This window comes from Cetorhinus maximus, chromosome 2 (genome assembly GCF_964194155.1).
Source record: "Cetorhinus maximus chromosome 2, sCetMax3.hap1.1, whole genome shotgun sequence".
NCBI lineage: Eukaryota > Metazoa > Chordata > Chondrichthyes > Lamniformes > Cetorhinidae > Cetorhinus > Cetorhinus maximus.
The window spans coordinates 10,766,034-10,785,263 of record NC_135880.1 but is presented as its reverse complement, the minus strand read 5'-3'; the positions used below and the strand labels follow the sequence as shown (position 1 = coordinate 10,785,263).

The window sequence follows — 19,230 nt, the reverse complement described above, 5'->3', positions numbered from 1 at the left end:
GGGATAAAAAAGGTGGGGGGTGAGGCATTATTAGTTAAAGAATCAATTACAGCTGTGAGGTGGGATGATATACCAAATGAAGCATCAAATTATGCCATATGAATTGAGCTCAGAAATAAAAAAAGGGGCAGCCACGCTGCTAGGAGTGTGCTATAGACCCCCAAATAGTAGAAGAGAGTTAGAAGAGCAAATACGTGGACAGATTTCTGAGTGCAAAAGCAATAGGGCAGTAATCGTTGGGGACTTCAACTACCCCAATATCAATTGGGATATGAACTGTGTGAAGGGCACAGAGGGTGCAAAATTCTTGAACTGTATTCAAGAGAACGTTTTTAGCCAGCATATAACAAGCCCAATGAGAGGGGGCGTAATCCTAGATTTAGTCTGCAAATGAAGCTGGGCCAGCGGATGAAGAAGATTAATACTGTAAAAAGCCTAGAGGAGTATAGAAAGTACAGGGGTGAAATAAAAATGGAATTTAGGAATGTAAAGAGAGAATACGAAAATATATTGGCAGGTATTGTTTTACCAGTACATTAAGAGCAAGAGAATAACTAAGGAAAACAAAGTGAACTGCAGCAATTGTTTATTCCTGTCTGGCGCAAAAGACAGGAAAGTTGGCCAAACCACAGCTTACAAGGAAAATTAGAGATAGTATTAGATCCAAAGAAGAGGCATACAAATTGACTAAAAAAAACAAACAGACCTGAGGATTGGGAGTGGTTTAGAATTCAGCAAAGGAGGACCAAGGGATTGATTAAGAAGGGGAAAATAGAGTACAAGAGTAAGCTTGTGGGGAACATAAAAACTGACTATAAAAGTTTCTATAGGTACATGAAGGGAAAAAGATTGGTGAAGCCAAATGTAGGTCCCTTACAGTCTGAAACAAGGGAATTTATAATGGGGAACAAAGAAATGGCTGACCAACTAAATACATACTTTGGTTCTGTCTTCACAAAGGAGAACACAAATAACATACCAGAAATGTTGGGGAACGCAGGGTTTAGTGAGAGGGGGGAACTGAAAGAAATCAGTATTAGTAGGGAAATGGTGTTGGGGAAATTGATGGGATTGAAGGCTGATAAATCCCCAGGGCCTGATAATCTACATCCCAGACTAAGGAAGATCTACTTAAGGAAGTGGCCCTAAAAATAGTGGATGCATTGGCGGTCATCTTCCAGGATTCTATAGACTCTGGAACAGTCCCTACAGAGTGGAGGGTAGCTAATATAACCCCACTATTTAAAAAGGGAGGTAGAGAGAAAACAGGGAATTATAGACCAGTCAGTCTGACGTAGGTAGAGGGGAAAATTATAGAGTCCATTATAAAAGATTTAATAGCTGAGCACTTGGAAGACAGTGGCAGAATCGGACGGCATGGATTTACGAAAGGGAAATCATGCTCAACAAATCTACTGGAATTTTTTGAGGATGTAACTCGTAAAGTTGATGAGGGGGAGCCAGTGAATGTGGTTTATTTGGACTTTCAGAAGGCTTTCGACAAAGTCCCACATAAGAGATTAGCGTGTAAAATTAAAGCGCATGGGATTGGGGGTACTGTATTGAGATGGATAGAAAACTGGTTGGCAGACAGGAAACAAAAAGTAGGAATAAACGAGTCTTTTTCTGAATGGCAGGCAGTGACTAGTGGTGTACCGCAGGGATCGGTACTGGGACCCCAGCTATTCGCAATATATATTAATGATTTAGATGAGGGAACTAATTGTAATATCTCCAAACTTGCAGATGACACAAAGCTGGGTGGGAGGGTGAGTTGTGAGGAGGATGCAGAGATGCTTCAGTGTGATTTGGACAAGCTGAGTGAGTGGGCAAATGCATGGCAGATGCAGTATAATGTGGATAAATGTGAGGTTATCCACTTTGGTAGCAAAAACAGGAAGGCAGATTATTATCTGAACGGCTATAAATTGAGAGAGGGGAATGTGCAATGAGTCCTGGTCGTTGAAGGTAAGCATGCAGGTGCAGCAGGCGGTAAAGAAGGCAAATGGTATATTGGCCTTCATAGCGAGAGGATTAGAGTACAGGAACAGGGATGTCTTGCTGCAATTGTACAGGGCCTTGGTGAGACCACACCTGGAATATTGTGTGCAGTTTTGGTCTCCTTATCTGAGGAAGGATGTTCTTGCTATAGAGGGAGTGCAGCGAAGGTTTACCAGACTGATTCTTGGGATGGCAGGACTGACATATGAGGAGAGATTGAGTCGGTTAGGATTATATTCGCTGGAGTTAGGAGAATGAGGGGGGATCTCATGGAAACTTATAAAATTCTAACAGGGTAGAAGCAGGAAGGATGTTCCCGATGGTGGGGAAGTCCAGAACCAGGGGTCACAGTCTGAGGATACGGGGTAGACCATTTAGGACTGAGATGAGGAGAAATTTCTTCACCCAGAGAGTGGTGAGCGTGTGGAATTCATTACCACAGAAAGTAGTTGAGGCCAAAACATTGTATGTAAGGAGTTAGATATAGCTCTTGGAGTGAAAGGGATCAAAGAATACAGGGAGAAAGCGGGAGCAGGCTATTGAGTTGGATGATCAACCACGATCATAATGAATGGCGGAGCAGGCTCGAAGGGCTGAATGGCTTACTCCTGCTCCTATTTTCCATGTTTCTATGAAAAGGTAGGGTCTATCAGAGATATACATAGTAACTTGTGAGTTGATGTAGAAGATGTGGGCAGGGTTCTCAATAAGTATTTGTCTCTGTCTTTACTAAGGAGGGATGATGCAGACATTCTAGTTAAAGAGGAGGAGTGTAATTATTAGATACAATAAGCATAGTGAGAGAGGAAGTCCTGGAGGTATGACATCCTTCATGGTGGATAAATCACCAGGGCCGATGGATTGTATTCCAGGCTGTTGAAGGAAGCCAGGGAAGAAATAGCGGATGCTCTGAGGATAATTTTTCAATCCTCACTAGATTCAGACAAGGTCCCAGAGGATTGGAGGTATGCGAACATTGCACCATTATTTAAAAAGGGTACGAGGGATAGGCCAGAAAATTATAGGCCTGTCAGTCTGACTTCAATGGTGGGCAAACTATTGGAAACAATTCTGAGACACAGGATAAAATGTCACTTAGAAAGGCACAGAATGATCAGGGATAGTCAGCATGGTTTTGTTAAGGGAAGATCGGGTCTTACTAACTTAATAGAATTTTTTGAGCAAGTGAGAAGGAGGATTGATGAGGGTAGTGTAGTGGATGTTATCTACATGGATTTTAGTAAGGCATTTGATAAGGTCCCACATGGCAGACTGTTCCAGAAAGAGATCTCATGGGATACAGGGGAAGGTGGCAGGTTGGATCCAAAATTGGCTCAGTGACAGGAAACAAAGGGTAATGGCCGATGGATGTTTTTGCGAATGGAAAGCGGTTTCCAGTGGTGTTCCACAGGGCTCAGTGTTGGCGCCCTTACTGTTTGTTGTATATATTAATGATTTAGACTTAAATGTGGGAGGCATGATTGGGAAATTTGCAGATGACACAAAAATTGGCTGTGCAGTTGACAGTGAAGAGGATAGCTGTCAACTCCAGAATGATATCAATGGTTTGGTTGAGTGGGCAGAAAAGTGGCAAATGAAATTCAATCTAGTAAAGTGTGATGTAATGCATTTGGGGAGGGTGAACAAAGCAAGGGAATACTCAATAAACAGGAAGTTATTGAGAGGGGTTGAGGAGGTGAGAGACCTTGGAGTGCATGTCCACAGGTCCTTGAAGGTGGCAGGACAGGTGGACAAGGTGGTCAAGGTGGCCCTTTATTAGGCGAAGTATTGAATACAAAAGCAGGGATGTAATGATGGAAGTGTATAAAATGCTGGTTAGGCCACAGCTGGAATTTGGTGCACAGTTCTGGTCACCACATTACAGGAAGGACATAATTGCTCTGGAGAGAGCGCAGAGGAGATTTACAAGAATGTTGCCAAGGCTTGAAAATTGCAGCTATGAGGAAAGATTGGATAAGCTAGGATTGTTTTTCTTAGAACAGAGGAGGCTGAGGGGTGACCTAGTTGAGGTGTACAAAATTATGAGGGGCCTAGATAGGGTAGACAGAAAAGACTCATTTCCCCTAGCTGAGGGGTCAATTACTAAGGGGCATAGATTTAAGGTGATTGGTAAAAGGATTGGCGGGGACATAAGGAAAATCTTTTTTACCCAGGAAGGGGGTGGGCACCTGGAATTCACTGCCTAAGCTGGTGGATGAGGCTGAAATGCTCAACTCATTTAAAATGTACCTGGATCTGCATCTGAAGTGCTGTAACCTGCAAGGCTACGGACCAGGGTGCTGGAAAGTGGGATTAAAATGAGCAGCTTGTTTCTTTTTTCTCTTTTTGGTCAGCACAGACACAATGGGGGCTGAATGGTCTCTTTCAGTACTGTAATCTTTCTATGATTCTAAGAGGTGGCACAGGCATGATGGACCAAATAGCTACTACCTTCTGTGCTGTAATGTTCTATGATTCTATACATTCTTGGAAATAAAGGTAAAAAATACAATTGGTTCTCTAATCCTTGGTTTGGGAGATTAGCCAAAGGCCAGGCTTCAATCCCACAGGGAGGCAGAGAAATTGAAAAGGCAGCTGGTTTGGACTTCCATAGCTGCTGGTTTCAGAATGACTGAGAGAGAGCTGGAAATAACGTTTTTCTGTCCTCCCAATTACAATGTGTGGCAGATAGCACCTAAGGGGAAGGAGAGAAAATAGACCAGTGGTGTATAAAAAGATGACCCTGCAAGTCAATGCAGCAACAAGCTGCTTCTCCTTCTCTGCACTGAATAACCCCAGTCACACTTGGTCATAGTATCCACGGTCCAGGGTCACTGCTCCTGATTTCTACTCCTAATGGAAGCAGGACCGTGTAGGTGGGGAGACAGGAGCAAGCTTGGTTTTGATGCACAGCCCCCACCCCACCCCCCACCCCCCCCCCCCCACCCCCCAACAACCCCACACCTTTTAGAAAAGCTACTAGTATCTGCTGCTGACACTAAGGGAGACTGGCCATGTAGCGAGGGACTGTCAAGCCTGCCAGTACCAGTGGGACTGTATTCTCCAGCCCTCAGGAGAGAAAGTGTGGACAGGACTGGCAGATGTGGGTACTTCATTTTCCAAAAATAATTTACAATCAAACATCATTCGCACAGATAAGTGGAAAATAATTATACTGAACTACGGACCCCTCCCATCACATTATCTAACATTTGGCTGAGACATTGAACCGAGACTCCTGCCTTCCTGCCTGTCTTCTCTGCGGAATGTAATAGATCCCGTGACCACTATTACAAAGAAGAGCAGGGGGTTCTCTCCTTGTGCTGGCCAATATTTATCCCTCCCCAGAAGGAAAAGACAGTTTGACCAGTACTCTTATTTTCCAGTTTTTACTGGTGTTCCATTTTAAGGTATACAAGACCAATTCAGACCAGTATTTTTATTTCCCAGTTTTTACCGTTTTTTCCTTCTGGGTCAGCCATTGTATTTACCGAATTCTCTAAATATATCCCAGAACATGTACAAATGACAACAACTTAAATTTCTTAAAACGCTTTCAGCATGATAAATCATCCCAAAGAGTTTCAGAGAGCTGGTGGGAAAAGTGTTGGGGGAGGTGTGTGAGGGCGGGGTGGAAGGGAGGTTAGAGGACGTAAAGGAGATTGGCATTGGAAGAACAAGAGGCTCTGTATCTGAAACCAGGGCAGAAGGTGAAGAAATTGATCTGATAAACACGAGACTGACAAAACTTACACTTCATGATCTTCCATTGGGAACCGCCTTTTTTGTGAAGATAGCCAGACTGCGTAACTCCTCCCGGCATGGTGAGGAGGTTCTGAGCCCCGATTGCTCGCATTGGGACTGGCCAGTTCTCCTCTACTCCAGTGGCCATTGTGCTGCAACAAAATACCAAAAAAATGCTGATTAGGTATTAAATTCTCACCATCCCAAACAGGACCAATTCATTAAAGTAAGCTATTACCTCAGTTACTTAACCAGGCTTGAGGGATTACTGGATTTTGGACTTCTGTTTACATGCATTTTTATTGTCATTGTGAAATCATAGAGTGATAACATTTGGCCTATCCTATCTGTTTCAGCTCTCTGCAAGAACAACTTGCCTCGGTTCCACTTCCACCTTCTCCCTGTAGCCCTAATTTTTTTTTCTCTTCAGGTAATTATCCAATTGTCTTTTGAAAGCCACAATTGAACCGGCCTCCACTATGCTCTCAGGCAGTACATTCCAGATCCTGACCACTCAGTGCACAAAAACGTTTTCCTTATGTCACCTTTGGTTCTTTTGCAAATCACCTTAAATCAATGTCCTCTGGTTCTCAAACCTACTGCCAATGGGAGCAATTTCTCCCTATTTACCCTGTCAGTCCTCTCATGATTTTGAATACTTCTTTCAAAATTCCTCTCAACCTTCTCTTTAAGAACAGCCCAAGCTTCTCCAATCTATCCACCTAACTGAAATTCCTCATCCCTGGAACCATTCTTATGAATCTTTCCTGCATGCTCTAATGCCTTCACATCCCTCCTAAAGTGTGATGCCCAGAAATGGACACAATACTTCAATTGAGGCCAGTGTTATATAAAGGTCCACCATAACTTCCCTGCTTTTGCCGCTGGAACAAAATCCTGGAACTCCCTTCTGCTAACTGCTGTTAGGCACTTTGGGTATACCTACACCAGATGGACTGCAGCAATTTAAGATGGCAGCTCACAACCACTTTCTCGAGGTAACAAATACTGACCTTGCCAGCGACACCCACATCCCATGAAATAATAAAATAAAGTATTCTATGCTTGTATTTAGAATGCCAACATATGTCATGAAAAATGCTATAACACTTAGAGAGGTGGAGAGGTAAAGGAGGGAATTGCAGAGCTTCAGCCAAGACAGCTGAAGTTATGGCCACCAATAGTGGAGCGAAAGAAAATCGGGCATGTCCAAGCGATCAAAATTGGAGGAGCGCAAATATTTGAGGGTTGCAGGGCTGGAAGAGATTACAAAGTTAGGGAGGAACAAAACCTTGGAAGGATTTGAACACCAGTTTGAGAATTTTAAAATCGTGCCATTGCCAGACTGGGAAAAAATATAGATCAGCAAATACCCACTGGATAAACAGCTGAGGCACTGGGGGTATGTCAATAAGTATTTTGACAGTTTAAACTTTCAGACTGACTTTTCATCAGAACAGACTGATGCGAGGGCTCTCACCTGAAACGCTAATTGTCTTTTCTCTTTTCAGAATCTAACTGGCCTGCTGTGTATTTGTCAGTTTTCACTTGCACGCTTTGATGCTATGCTGTGACAAGTGGTGCTTGAAACAGTTTCTCAGTCAGATGCACCTTCCTCCAATGTTGACATTGTCCCAATGCTGCAAGAACATGTTTCAAGACCTGCTGGTGACAATCGGCATTGCAATCTATTTCTGGAATTTCTTTTCGCAGAGAGTCTTGCTTCCCATGCTTGTAATAGAGAGACTGGGACAGCCCGGTCTGGCAACATCACAATTTAAAAAAATTCCCCTTTTGGTTTTCAAATCCCTTGGGCTCGCCGGCTTTACCTCTGTCCGCTCCTCCAGATCTACAACTCCTCCAGATCTACAACTCCCCCAGATCTCCAACTCCCCCAGATCTCCAAGCTTGTACAGTTGACCTCTAGTGTATTCCTGATTGTAGCAAACAGATCCCCCGCCAGCGTCAGAATTAAAACCGCGGTTCTCTTCGGATGAGACGGCGTAACTGTGCCATGCCCATGGGGGGTTGGGGGTGGGAGGGTACGGCTGCTAGCCTGGGCTGTCCCCGTTGTTGTATCTGACCACACTCCCGGGATGATGCTGCGCTAACGCGGGGGACGTAATGGGACGACTTGTCCCGGCTGAAGCAGGGCTGACTCTCCGGGGGATTCGACGGGGGTGGAATCACTCGACCGGTTAGATGGTGCTCGACTGACTCCGGCTAAATTCAGTCCATGTATCCGGGCTGCTCGAGTGCAAGATCTAAGATAACGTTGAAAAAATACGACTCTGTGATAGTTGACTAGTTTCAGGGATGGCGTAATCACGTTCAGGCTAGCGACAGGGAGAAGAAGAATCAGCCAAAGCTCCCAATCTTTGAGAAATAAAACGAGGAGAAGATTGGACACAGGCATTGGCTTCACAGTTCATTTGAATCCTGATCCTGATGGTATTTTCCCTGGCAAGATTGCCTCAGCGTTGGGCTCGCTAGGTGCTAAACCTGCCCAGGACAAATCACAGTGCCAACAGTCAACAAGGAACCTGGAGGAATACTATTCAAAGGTCTCATCTCCTTCATAAAGATTCATGCTATTAGAAGCTGCCTGAAAGCAAAACCTTGAAAGCAAGATGCAGGATACTTAGCGGGGGGTGGGGAAATCAAAATGGGGAACAGAAATCATCTGAAGTTGTTGAACTGAATGCTGAGTCCAGAAGTCTGTAAAGTGCCTAATCTGAATACGAGGTGCTGTTTCTCCAACTTGCATTGGGCTTCACTGAAACACTGTAGCAGGCTGTGGACAGAAATGTAAGCATAAGAGCAAGATGGTGAATTGAAATAGAGAGTGATTGGAAGGTCGGGGGTCATGCTTGCGGACTGAGCAAAGGTGTTCCGCAAAGCGGTCACCCAGTCTGCTTTTGGACTTCAATGAGTAAAATGGGAATTTGGAAGAGAATCATTGGCAATCCAAACAAGGACCGTGAATGAAGCAAGTGAAGTGAAAATAAGTCCTCAAAAAGAGCGCAGGCCTTCTGTTAATTTCAACTGTTATACATGCATGACACATGGCGAAACCTTCATTTTATGCAGAGCAGGGCACTGATCTTTGCTGAAGGGTTTAAGTAAATGTTCTCCAAATAAATGTTTGAACTGTATATTCAAAAAAAAAATTAGCAGCCATAGCCTTCAGCTGCCTGGGCTTGAAGTTCTGGAATTCGCTCCCTAAACACATTGGGTCCACACTTTTACCTGTAGACAATGAAAACCAGCAGCAAGTGAGATGTGGAAATCTCATAAAAGGAGCAGGAGTTTTTCAACAAGCTACTTGCTCTTAACTGAACCTGCTCTCCTCAGGAATCTGTTTTTCAGCTGTTATCTGTTATTTAAAAATAAAATTCCCTCCAAAGGAGGGAACTATCCTCCTCCTCTCCTGCTTAGCCTGATTCTCAGTGGCATTAAAAGCCACACTAGCGCAGATGGCCATTGCTACCACACTCCACTTGCAACCTTCTTCACAAACGAGCCTCCATGTTGATTGTTGGCACCACAAGGAACATCACAGCAGTATCCCATCCAAGGCACTCTGGACCTCCACAGTCAACAACATTTGAGGAAACATTGCATCTCGAGCAGCACCAGCCGTTTCACCGAACTTTTTTTCAAATCCCTTCCAAATCTGCAGACACTTGGGAGTCCCGATTGTAGAAATCCTTCCCTTGATCAGCTAAGTGGGGACGCAGACCTAAATCCACACTTTAAAAGTGGCCTCACTTCAGAAGTAGTCCGTTATTCATTCTTGGACGTGAGCATCCCTGGCATTCAATAGCCACCCCTTGTACCACAGAGAAGCAGTTTGGTAGTGGGTGACTTTCATGAACTGCTCCATGAAGCAGCACTGAGTGGCTTGCCTAGCCTCTTCAGAGGGCAGCTGAGAGTCAATAATATTTACCAACACCACATGGACTGCAGCGGTTCAAGAAGGTGGCTCACCACCACCTTCAAGGGCAATTAGGGATGGGCAACAAATGCTGGCCTACCCAGCGGTGCCCACATCCCATTGAAATAATGAAAAGAAAACATTAGTATGGGACTGGCGTCACACTTGGCTCCAGACTGGGTAAGGATGGCAGGTTTCTTTCCCTAAAGGACACTGGTAAACTAGTTGAGTTTTTACGACAATCCGACAGCTTCATGGTCACTTAGAGCAATACCAGATTTTTATTCCAGTTTTTTTTTGTTTTTAAACTCAATTCAAATTCACAGACTGCTATGGTGGAATTTAAACTCATGATCTCCGAGTTATGAGTCCAGTCCGATCGTTAGTCAGGTAACGTAATGACGACAATAGTGTATCCATAATTCCTTGGCTACAAAGCCAGTGTGTGAAAAGCACAAGAAGCTGGTGACCCATCACAAGTACAATGTGCGTGACTGTTGGAAAACAACATGAACAGTGTTTACTGTGATGTCACCCATGTCAAATAGCCTGCCAGCACCTAGTGCCTAAGCCCAAACACAAATAAATAATGGCCAAGGAATCAAGTTCTTCAAGAGGAGGAGAGAAAAAATGACAAGGAAATGAAATAGAAACTAGGAACAGGAATAGGTCATTTAGCCCTTTGAGCCTGCTCCGCCATTCAATATGATCATGGCTGATCCTCTATCTCAAAGCCAGACTCTTGCACTCTCCCCATACCCATTGATGCCTTTATAGTCCAGAAACCGATCGATTTCCTTCTTAAATATATTCAGTGACTTGGCCTACACAACCAGCTGTGGTAGAGAATTCCATAGGTTCAGCACTCTCTAGGTGAAGAGGTTTCTCCTCATCTCAGTCCTAAATGGTCTAACCCATACCCTGAGACTGTGACCCCTTGTTCTAGATGCCCCAGACAAAGAAAACATTATCCCTACATGCAGTCTGTCCATTCCTGTCAGAATTTTATACATTTTAATGAGATCCCCTCTCATTCTTCTAAACTCCAGTGAATACAGGCCTGGCCAGCCCAATTTCTCCTCATACAACAATCCTGCTATCCCAGGAATCAGTCTGGTGAACCTTCGCTGCTCTCCCTCTATGGCAAGTATATCCTTTCTTAGGTAAGGAGGCCATAACTGCACAAAATACTCCAGGTGTGGTCTCACCAAGACCCTGTACAACTGAAGTAACACATCTTTGCTCCTGTACTCAAGTCCTCTCGCAATGAAGGCCAACATACCATTTGCCTTCTTAGCTGCTTGCTGCACCTGCATGCTTGCTTTCAATGATCCATGTACAAGGACACCCAGGTCCCTTTGTACATCAACATTTCCCAATCTACCACCATTTAAATAATACTCTGCCATCTTGTTTTTCCTACTGAAATGTATAACTTCACACTTATCCAAGTTATACTGCATCTGCCATGTATTTGCTCACTCACTCAACTTGTTTAAATTGCCTTGAAGCCTCTAAACATCCTCCTCACCGCTTACATTCCCAACAAGCTTTGTGTCGTCCACAAACTTGGAAATATTACACTTGGTTCCCTCATCCAAATCATTGATACATATTGTGATTCACTGGGGCCCAAGCACTGATTCCTGCAGTACCCCACTAGTCACTGTCTGCCATGCTGAAAAAGAACCATTTATTCCTACTCTGTGTTTCCTGCCTGTTAATCAATTTTCAATCCATGCCAATATATTACCCCCAATCCCATGTGCTTTCATTTTACACACTAACCTCTTATGTGGGACTTTATCAAAAGCTTTCTGAAAATCCAAATACACCACATCCACTGTGGTGGATCCACACTTGGAGAGGCAGGGATTAATCAAGGAAAGTCAGCATGGTTTTGTTAAGGGGAGGTCATGTCTGACCAATTTGATTGAATTTTCCAAAGAGGTGACGAGGTGTGTAGATGAGGGCAATGCATTTGACGTAGTCTACTTGGACTTCAGCAAGGCTTTTGATAAGGTCCCGCATGGGAGACTGATAACGAAGGTAAGACCACATGGGATCCAAGGCAATTTGGCAAATTGGATCCAGAATTGGCTGAGGGGCAAGAAGCAGAGGGTGATGGTCGAGGGGTGTTTTAGTGACTGGATGCCTGTGTCCAGTGGGGTTCCGCAGGGATTGGTGTTAGGTCCCTTGCTGTTTGTGGTATATATAAACAATTTAGACTTGAATGTAGGAGGATCGATCAGTAAGTTCGTGGATGACATGAACATTGGTAGGGTGGTAAATAGTGAGGAGGATAGCCTTAGATTACAGGAGAATATAGACGGGCTGGTCAGATGGGCTGATCAGTGGCAAATGGAATTTAATCCGGATAAGTGTGAGGTGATGCACTTAGGCAGAACAAACAAGGCACGGGAATACACTATGAATGGTAGGACCCTGGGAAGTACGGAGGATCGGGGGACCCTTGCATGCATGTCCATCGGTCCCTTAAGGTAGCGGGACAGGTAGATAAGGTGGTTAAAAAGGCATAAGGGATACTTGCCTTTATTAGCTGAAGCATAGAATATAAAAGCAGGGAGGTTATGCTGGAACTGTGTAAAATGCTGGTTAGGCCACAGCTAGAGTATTGCGTGCAGTTCTGGAATCCGCATTATAGGAAGGATGTTATTGCACTAGAGAGTGCGCAGAGGAGATTTACCAGGATGTTGCCTGGGCTGGAAAGTTTTAGTTATGAGGAGAGATTGGATATACTGGGGTTATTTTCCTTGGAGCAGAGGAGATTGAGGGGGGATATGATCGAGGTGTATAAAATTATGAGGGGCATAGATAGGGTAGACAGGAAGGAATTCTTCCCCTTGGTGGAGGGATCAATAACCAGGGGGCATAGATTTAAGGTAAGAGGCAGGAGGTTTAGAGGGGATGTGAGGAAGAATTTTTTCACCCAGAGGGTGGTGGGAATCAGGAACTCACTGCCTGAAAGGGTGGTAGAGGCAGAAACCCTCATAACATTTAAGAAGTATTTGGATGTGCACTTGCGATACCATTGCATACAAGGCTATGGGCCTAGTGCTGGAAAATGGGATTAAAATAGTTAGGTACTTGTTTGACTGGCACAGACTCAATGGGCCGAAGGGCTGTTTTCTGTGCTGCAGACGTCTATGACTCTGACACTGTTTCTCCCCTATCTATTCTGCTAGTTAAGTCCTCAAAAAACTCCAGTATGTTTGGCAAACATGATTTCCCTTTGATAAATCCATGTTTACTTTGTCGAATCCTCATGATATTTTCTTAGTGTCCTGTTATCACATCCTTCATAATGGACTCTAGCATTTTCCCTACTCTTGATTGTCTTAGCCATTTCCATTGCCACATAATAAACGATCCATTATGGCATGGTTTAATTCAGACACTTCTTTAATCGTGATTCATCTACAGATCCACTGAAGGCAAATGTTTCGTGAAAGTGCACTGGATGCTCTCCGCACCATCTGGTTAGAAAGAGGAGATTGGGATGGGGAGGGATTGCTCCTGGGGTCTGCATCCCATGAGTTCAACGACTCCTGCACTTCTCGAAATGCTGACAAAGCCTCGTCCTCCTCACATATAACATTGGAAGGATGATTCTCACTGGTAACTTCGTCTAACAGCTGCACACCATTTCAGATCAGCTCTATATTTATTTTTTATTAAAAAAGAACTTCTGTATTTATAAACGCTGCCAGATTTCCTGACTTTCACACTTACAGGAAGCTGGAAGGTGTGCGAGTTGGCCTATCTAGGACGTTTCGTCCTAATTCTGTAACAAATATGTCACCAGATGCATTCCTTCACCCCACCCCCACAGACACAACTAACATCTCTTCCCAAACAGGATGTGACATGAAGCTTCAGTTCATCGGAGTATCAGGAGCTGTAGAATCCTAGGTTTCAATACCTCCCGCAGCTCCACTGTCCCACAACTGGACAGGTTTGAGGTGGTGGAAGGGGTTTAAAAATATCAAATTTGCAACCCCGTCATGATGCTTCTGCACCCGCCATTTTTATGCCGATAGTTTTCTGGGCATCCAAGTGTGCCGCACTACGCTCATTAACATGATTAAAAGTCAGAGTTTTTTTTATTCATTCACGGGATATGGGCTTCACTGGCCGAGCCAGCATTTATTGCCCATCCCTCGTTACCCTTGAGAAGGTGGTGGTGAGCTGCCTTCTTGAATCGCTGCAGTCCATGTGGTGTAGGTACATCCACAGTGCTGTTAGGAAGGGAGTTCTAAGATTTTGACCCAGCAACAATGAAGGAACGGCGATATATTTCCAAGTCAGGATGGTGTGTGGCTTGGAAAGGAACTTCCAGGTGATGGTGTTCCCAAGCATCTGCAGCCTTTGTCCTTCTAGATAGTAGTGGTCGTGGGTTTGGAAGTTGCTATCTAAGGAAGGTAGTGGTGAGCCAGCTTCTTGAATTACAGCAGTCCATGTGGCCTAGGTACAACACAGTGTTGTTAGGAAGGAGTTCCAGGATTTTGACCCAGCGACAATGAAGGAATGGTAATATATTTCCAAGTCAACATGGTGAGTGACTTGGAGGGGAACTTCCAGGTAGTGCATGCATTAAACATTTTACATTAAAAAAGGAAACATGGAACACTAAAAAGACCACTGTTTCCCCTGCTCCTCTTTGAATACATCAATAGGAGCCACCAATTCCCCACCTTTCTCCTAGCCTTTTGTCTTTATCCTTATCAGGTAATTTCCTTTTAAATGATGCCATGCTCAGTGCTACACATCAGAAATCAGTAGGTCCTTGGAAAACAAGCTGTGTGTGTAGAGCCCAGCCTCATCACTTTGCAATGCAGCATTCCCAAGAGTGACCCCAGGAAGGTCCTGTATTGTAGGAACTGGAGTAGGCCATTTAGCCCCTCAAATCTCTTGCGCCACTCACCCACTACTCCAATTAAAGTGAGTGTCAATGTTTACCTTTCATCACACTTATAATCGCACAGGTCTAATCAGAACAGCAGAAGTGGTGAAGCTGTCTCCAGGTTTGTGAAAATTAGTATATTCAATATTATTCACCCAATATTGGCCCAAATCTCCCAAGAAGCAGAAATCAATGTCAGATTGCTGCTCTGCTCCTACTTTTCTGCACCATACCGGAGCTCTGCATTTCTGGCCAGGACTTCCGATCCCAGCTTCTTCAGAAATGCAGAGCATACCGTCAATTCAACTGTTTCCTTGTAGTACTGGATTATCAGGGGAAGACAAGCCATGCCCCTTATTACAGCGCTAACTGCCATATTCTAGTCAGCATTGCCTAGAAAGAGACCTGTTGTCAAAGCTTTTTGTCTTGCACTCATCAGGACAGATTCTATTCCCAGCTATCCCGCCACAAACCAACATCCAAAGAAGATGCTGAGCCCTTGAAAGCAATCTAGCTGATCCGCTGCATCCATGTTGCAGGATACCCAACGACATGGTCGATTTTCACACGCAGCACGAATGTCTGGTAGCATTGCGAGCCCTCAAGCCAACTCAGACGTACATATCTGTAAGCCCAAAGGGATTGGAATAGTCGTCCTTAACAAGCTTGAGTATAATCGACAAAATGCATGCCGTTCTTAATGTCGGATCCAAATTCGTATCCATTAGGTCTGCCTCTAAGCATGGCCGCACAGCCTTGTTCAAAAGCAAGTTACAAAATGCTTGATGGCCTTGTTTATGAGTAACGAGCTACCTGGTGATACATAGGATAGGATTCATTCTCACATTTCACTGCTGCTCAAAACACACAAAAGTGATGTTCCTTTACATCCTATCTTATCTATGACTGGTTCTGCACAACATGGATTGGCCAAATGGTCAAGAGAGTTTCTACAACCAGTTCTTAAGCAAGTTTTCCACATACACAGTGAAGGATTCCTTCACCGTGGAACATATAGGACTTACATATCGACAAGCAATGCTATGGTCCATGTGCTCATTCGACAACATTAACCTATTCATTAGTGTACCACTCAAGGAAGCCATAGACACTTGCACCACATCACTATATCATGGCGTTCTGGATGTGCTGCTGTTGTCTGAATCTATATTCACTGAATTTATGAACCCAGCAACTCACACTGTTGAGTTCAGTTTTAACTATACCATATGCCCAGATGCCCATGCGTTGCCACGGGATCCCCTCTAAGCTCAGCTCTCGCCAATATCTTCATCGGTTTCCACGAGAAATGCTTCTTTGATGGAATGACCCCTAACATCCTACCCCTTGCATATTTCCAATACGTAGTTGATACTTTTGCTATGTTTGAATCTGCAGCTGCATGTAAGAATTTCCTTACACACCTTAATGGGCTCCATCCTGCACTCAAAGTTACCTTTGAAATGGAACAGTCAAACGAACTTCCTCAATGTGCTAGCTGAGAAATCTGTCAATGGGTTCTCTACAACTGTCTACGGCAAGCCCACCTTCAGTGGTCAATATGCACATTAGGATTCCTACTGTTCAATGCACTGTCAGATTGCCCTTATTAGCAACCTCATAAGGCCTGAGCCATTTGCTCACTGTGCAAGCCTGATGCCGAAATAGGACATATCAAATATATCCTCTGGGATGATGGCTACTCTGATATACTCTGTATATATTGTACAAACTCATGAATGGGCCTAAGGCTGCCACTTTCATTCAAAGGGCCCAGTCTACCCCAGATTACCTTGGAAGGATGCTGCCATCAAGTCAAATGGACACGCTGCCTACCACACAAATGAGCAATGTGGTATATGAATTTCAATGCTGGTGTGATTTTAAAAAAAATTCATTTATAGGATGTGGCCATCGCTGCTAGGCCAGCATTTATTGCCCACCCCTAATTGCCCTTGAGAAAGTGGTGGTGAGCTGCCTACTTGAACCGCTGCAGTCCATGTGGTGTAGGTACACCCACAGTGCTGTTAGGGAGGGAGTTCCAGGATTTTGATACAGCGACAGTGAAGGAACGTCGATATATTTCCAAGTCATGGTGTTCTGTGACTTGGACGGGAACTTCCAGGTGGTGGTGTTCCCATGTGTCTGCTTTCCATGTCCTTCTTGATGGTAAACAGTTGTGGGCTTGGAAGGTGCTGCCTAAGCCACCTTGCTGAGTTTCTGCAGTGCATCCTATAGATGGTACACACTGCTACCACTGTGCATTAGCGGTAGAGGGAGTGAATGCTTGTGGATGAGGTGTCAATCAAGTGGGCTGCTTTGTCCAGGCTGGTGTCAAGCTTCTTGAGTGTTGGAGCTGCACTCATTCAGGCAAGTGGGGAGAATTCTATCACATGCTTGACTTGTGCCTTGTAGATGATGGACAGGCTTTGGGGAGTCAGGTGGTGACTCGTCGCAGGATTCCTAGCCTCTGACCTGCTCTTGTGGCCACAGTATTCATATGGCTAGTCCAGTCCAGTTTCTGGTCAATGGCAATCCCCAGATTGTTGATAGCAGGAGATTCGGCGACGGTAATGTCATTGAATGTCAAGGGGTGATGGTTAGATTCTCTCCTGTTGGAGATGGTCATTTTCTGGCACTTGTGTGGCACAAATATTACTTGCCACTTGTCAGCCCAAGCCTGGATATTGTCCAGGTCTTGCTGCATTTGGAAATGGTCTGCTTCAGTATCTGAGGAGTCGTGAATGGTGCTGAACATTGTGCACTCATCAGAGAACATCCCCATTTCTGACCTTATGATGGAAAGAAGGTCATTGATGAAGCAGCTGAAGATAGTTGGGCCTAGGACACTATCCTGAGAAACTCCTGCAGTGATGTCCTGGAGCTGAAATGATTGATCTCCAACAGACACAACCATCTTCCTTTGTGCTAGGTATGACTCCAACCAGTGGAGAGTTTTCTCCCTGATTCCCATTGACTCCAGTTTTGCTAGGGCTCCTTGATGTCACACTCGGTCAAACGCCGACTTGATGTCAAGGGCAGTCTCTCTCACCACACCTCTGGAGTTCAGCTCTTTTGTCCATGTTTGAACAAGGCTGCAATGAGGTCAAAAGCTGAGTGGCACTGGCAGAACCCAAACTGAGTGTCAGTGAGCAGGTTATTGCTAAGCAAGTGCCGCTTGATAGCACTGTTGATAATCCCTTCCATCACTTCACTGATGATTGAGAATAGACCGATGGGGCGGTAAGTAGCCGGACTGGATTTGTCCTGCTTTGTGTGTACAAGACATACCTGGGCAATTTTCCACATTGCCCGGTGGATGGCAGTATTGTTGCTGTACTGGAACAGCTTGGCTAGGGGCGCAGCAAGTTCTGGAGCACAAGTCTTCAGTACCATTGCCAGAATTTTGTCAGGGCCCATAGCCTTTGCAGTATCCAATGCCTTCAGCAGTTTCTTAATATCACGTGGATTGATGCTTGGTATGTAGGCCGTACTTTTCCAACGACTGGTGGATCGTATCAAACAGCATGTCCCTTCAGTTGTTCGCAACACACGTAGTACTGACCATCCCCAAACAGCCTATGCTTGCCAAACTCAGAACATATTGTCCAACATTGGATGTGATTCCACTATTAAAACAACACTTACCAAATAATCCTGATTGTGTTAAGAAATACACTGACAGCCAATTTAAACTTATCGTAGAAACATAGAGACACAGAAAATAGGGGCAGAGTAGGTCATTCGGCCCTTCGAGCCTGCTCCACCATTCAACAAGATCATGTTTGATCCTCTATCCCAATGGCATACTCCCGTTCTCTCCCCATACCCCTTGACGCATTTAGAGTTTAGAAATCTATTTCCTGCTTAAATTTATTCAGTGAGTTGGCCTCCACAAGCCCTCTGTGATAGAGAATTCCATAGGTTCACCACCCTCAGAGTGAAGAGGACCCATCCCAGGAATCAGTCTGATGAACCTTCGCTGTATTCCCTCTATGGAAAGTATATCCTTTCTTAGGTAAGGAGACCAAAACTGCACACAATACTCCAGGTGTGGTCTCACCAGGGCCCTGTACAGCTGCAGTAAAACATTCTTGCTCCTGTACTCCTCTCGCAATGAAGGCCAACATACCATTTGCCTTCTTAACTGCTTGCTGCACTTGCATGATTGCTTTCAATGATCCGTGTACAAGGACACCCAGGTCCCTTTGTACATCAACATTTCCCAGTCTATCACCATTTAAATAATACTTTGCCATTCTGTTTTTCCTACCAAAATGGATAACTTCACACTTATCAACTTATACTGCATCTGCCATGTATTTGCCCACTCACTCAAATTGTCTAAATTGCCTTGAAACTGCTTAACATCCCCGTCACCACTCATGCCCCTGCCAAATTTTGTGTCAAACTTGGGAATATTACATGTAGTTCCCTCATCCAAATCTTTGATATATATTGTGAATAGCTGGGGCCCAAGCACTGATCCCTGCTATACACCACTAGTCACTGCCTGCTCAGAAAGAGACCCATTCATTCCTACTCTCTGTTTCCCGTCCGCTAACCATTTCTCAATCCATGCCAATATATTACCCCCAATCCCATGTGCTTTCATTTTGTACAC

The 19,230-nt window shown here is 44.5% G+C and overlaps 1 protein-coding gene across 2 annotated transcripts in view; it reads right to left on the bottom strand.

Moving 5' to 3' along the window:
- Positions 1-19,230, bottom strand: part of sh3bp2 (SH3-domain binding protein 2) — a 150,837-nt gene that overhangs the window by 80,814 nt on the left and 50,793 nt on the right. For both annotated transcript variants that reach the window (XM_078561115.1, XM_078561125.1), the window contains exon 2: positions 5,755-5,897. In XM_078561115.1, coding sequence (XP_078417241.1) covers positions 5,755-5,897 — 143 coding nt within the window. The remainder of the gene's footprint in view (positions 1-5,754; positions 5,898-19,230) is intronic.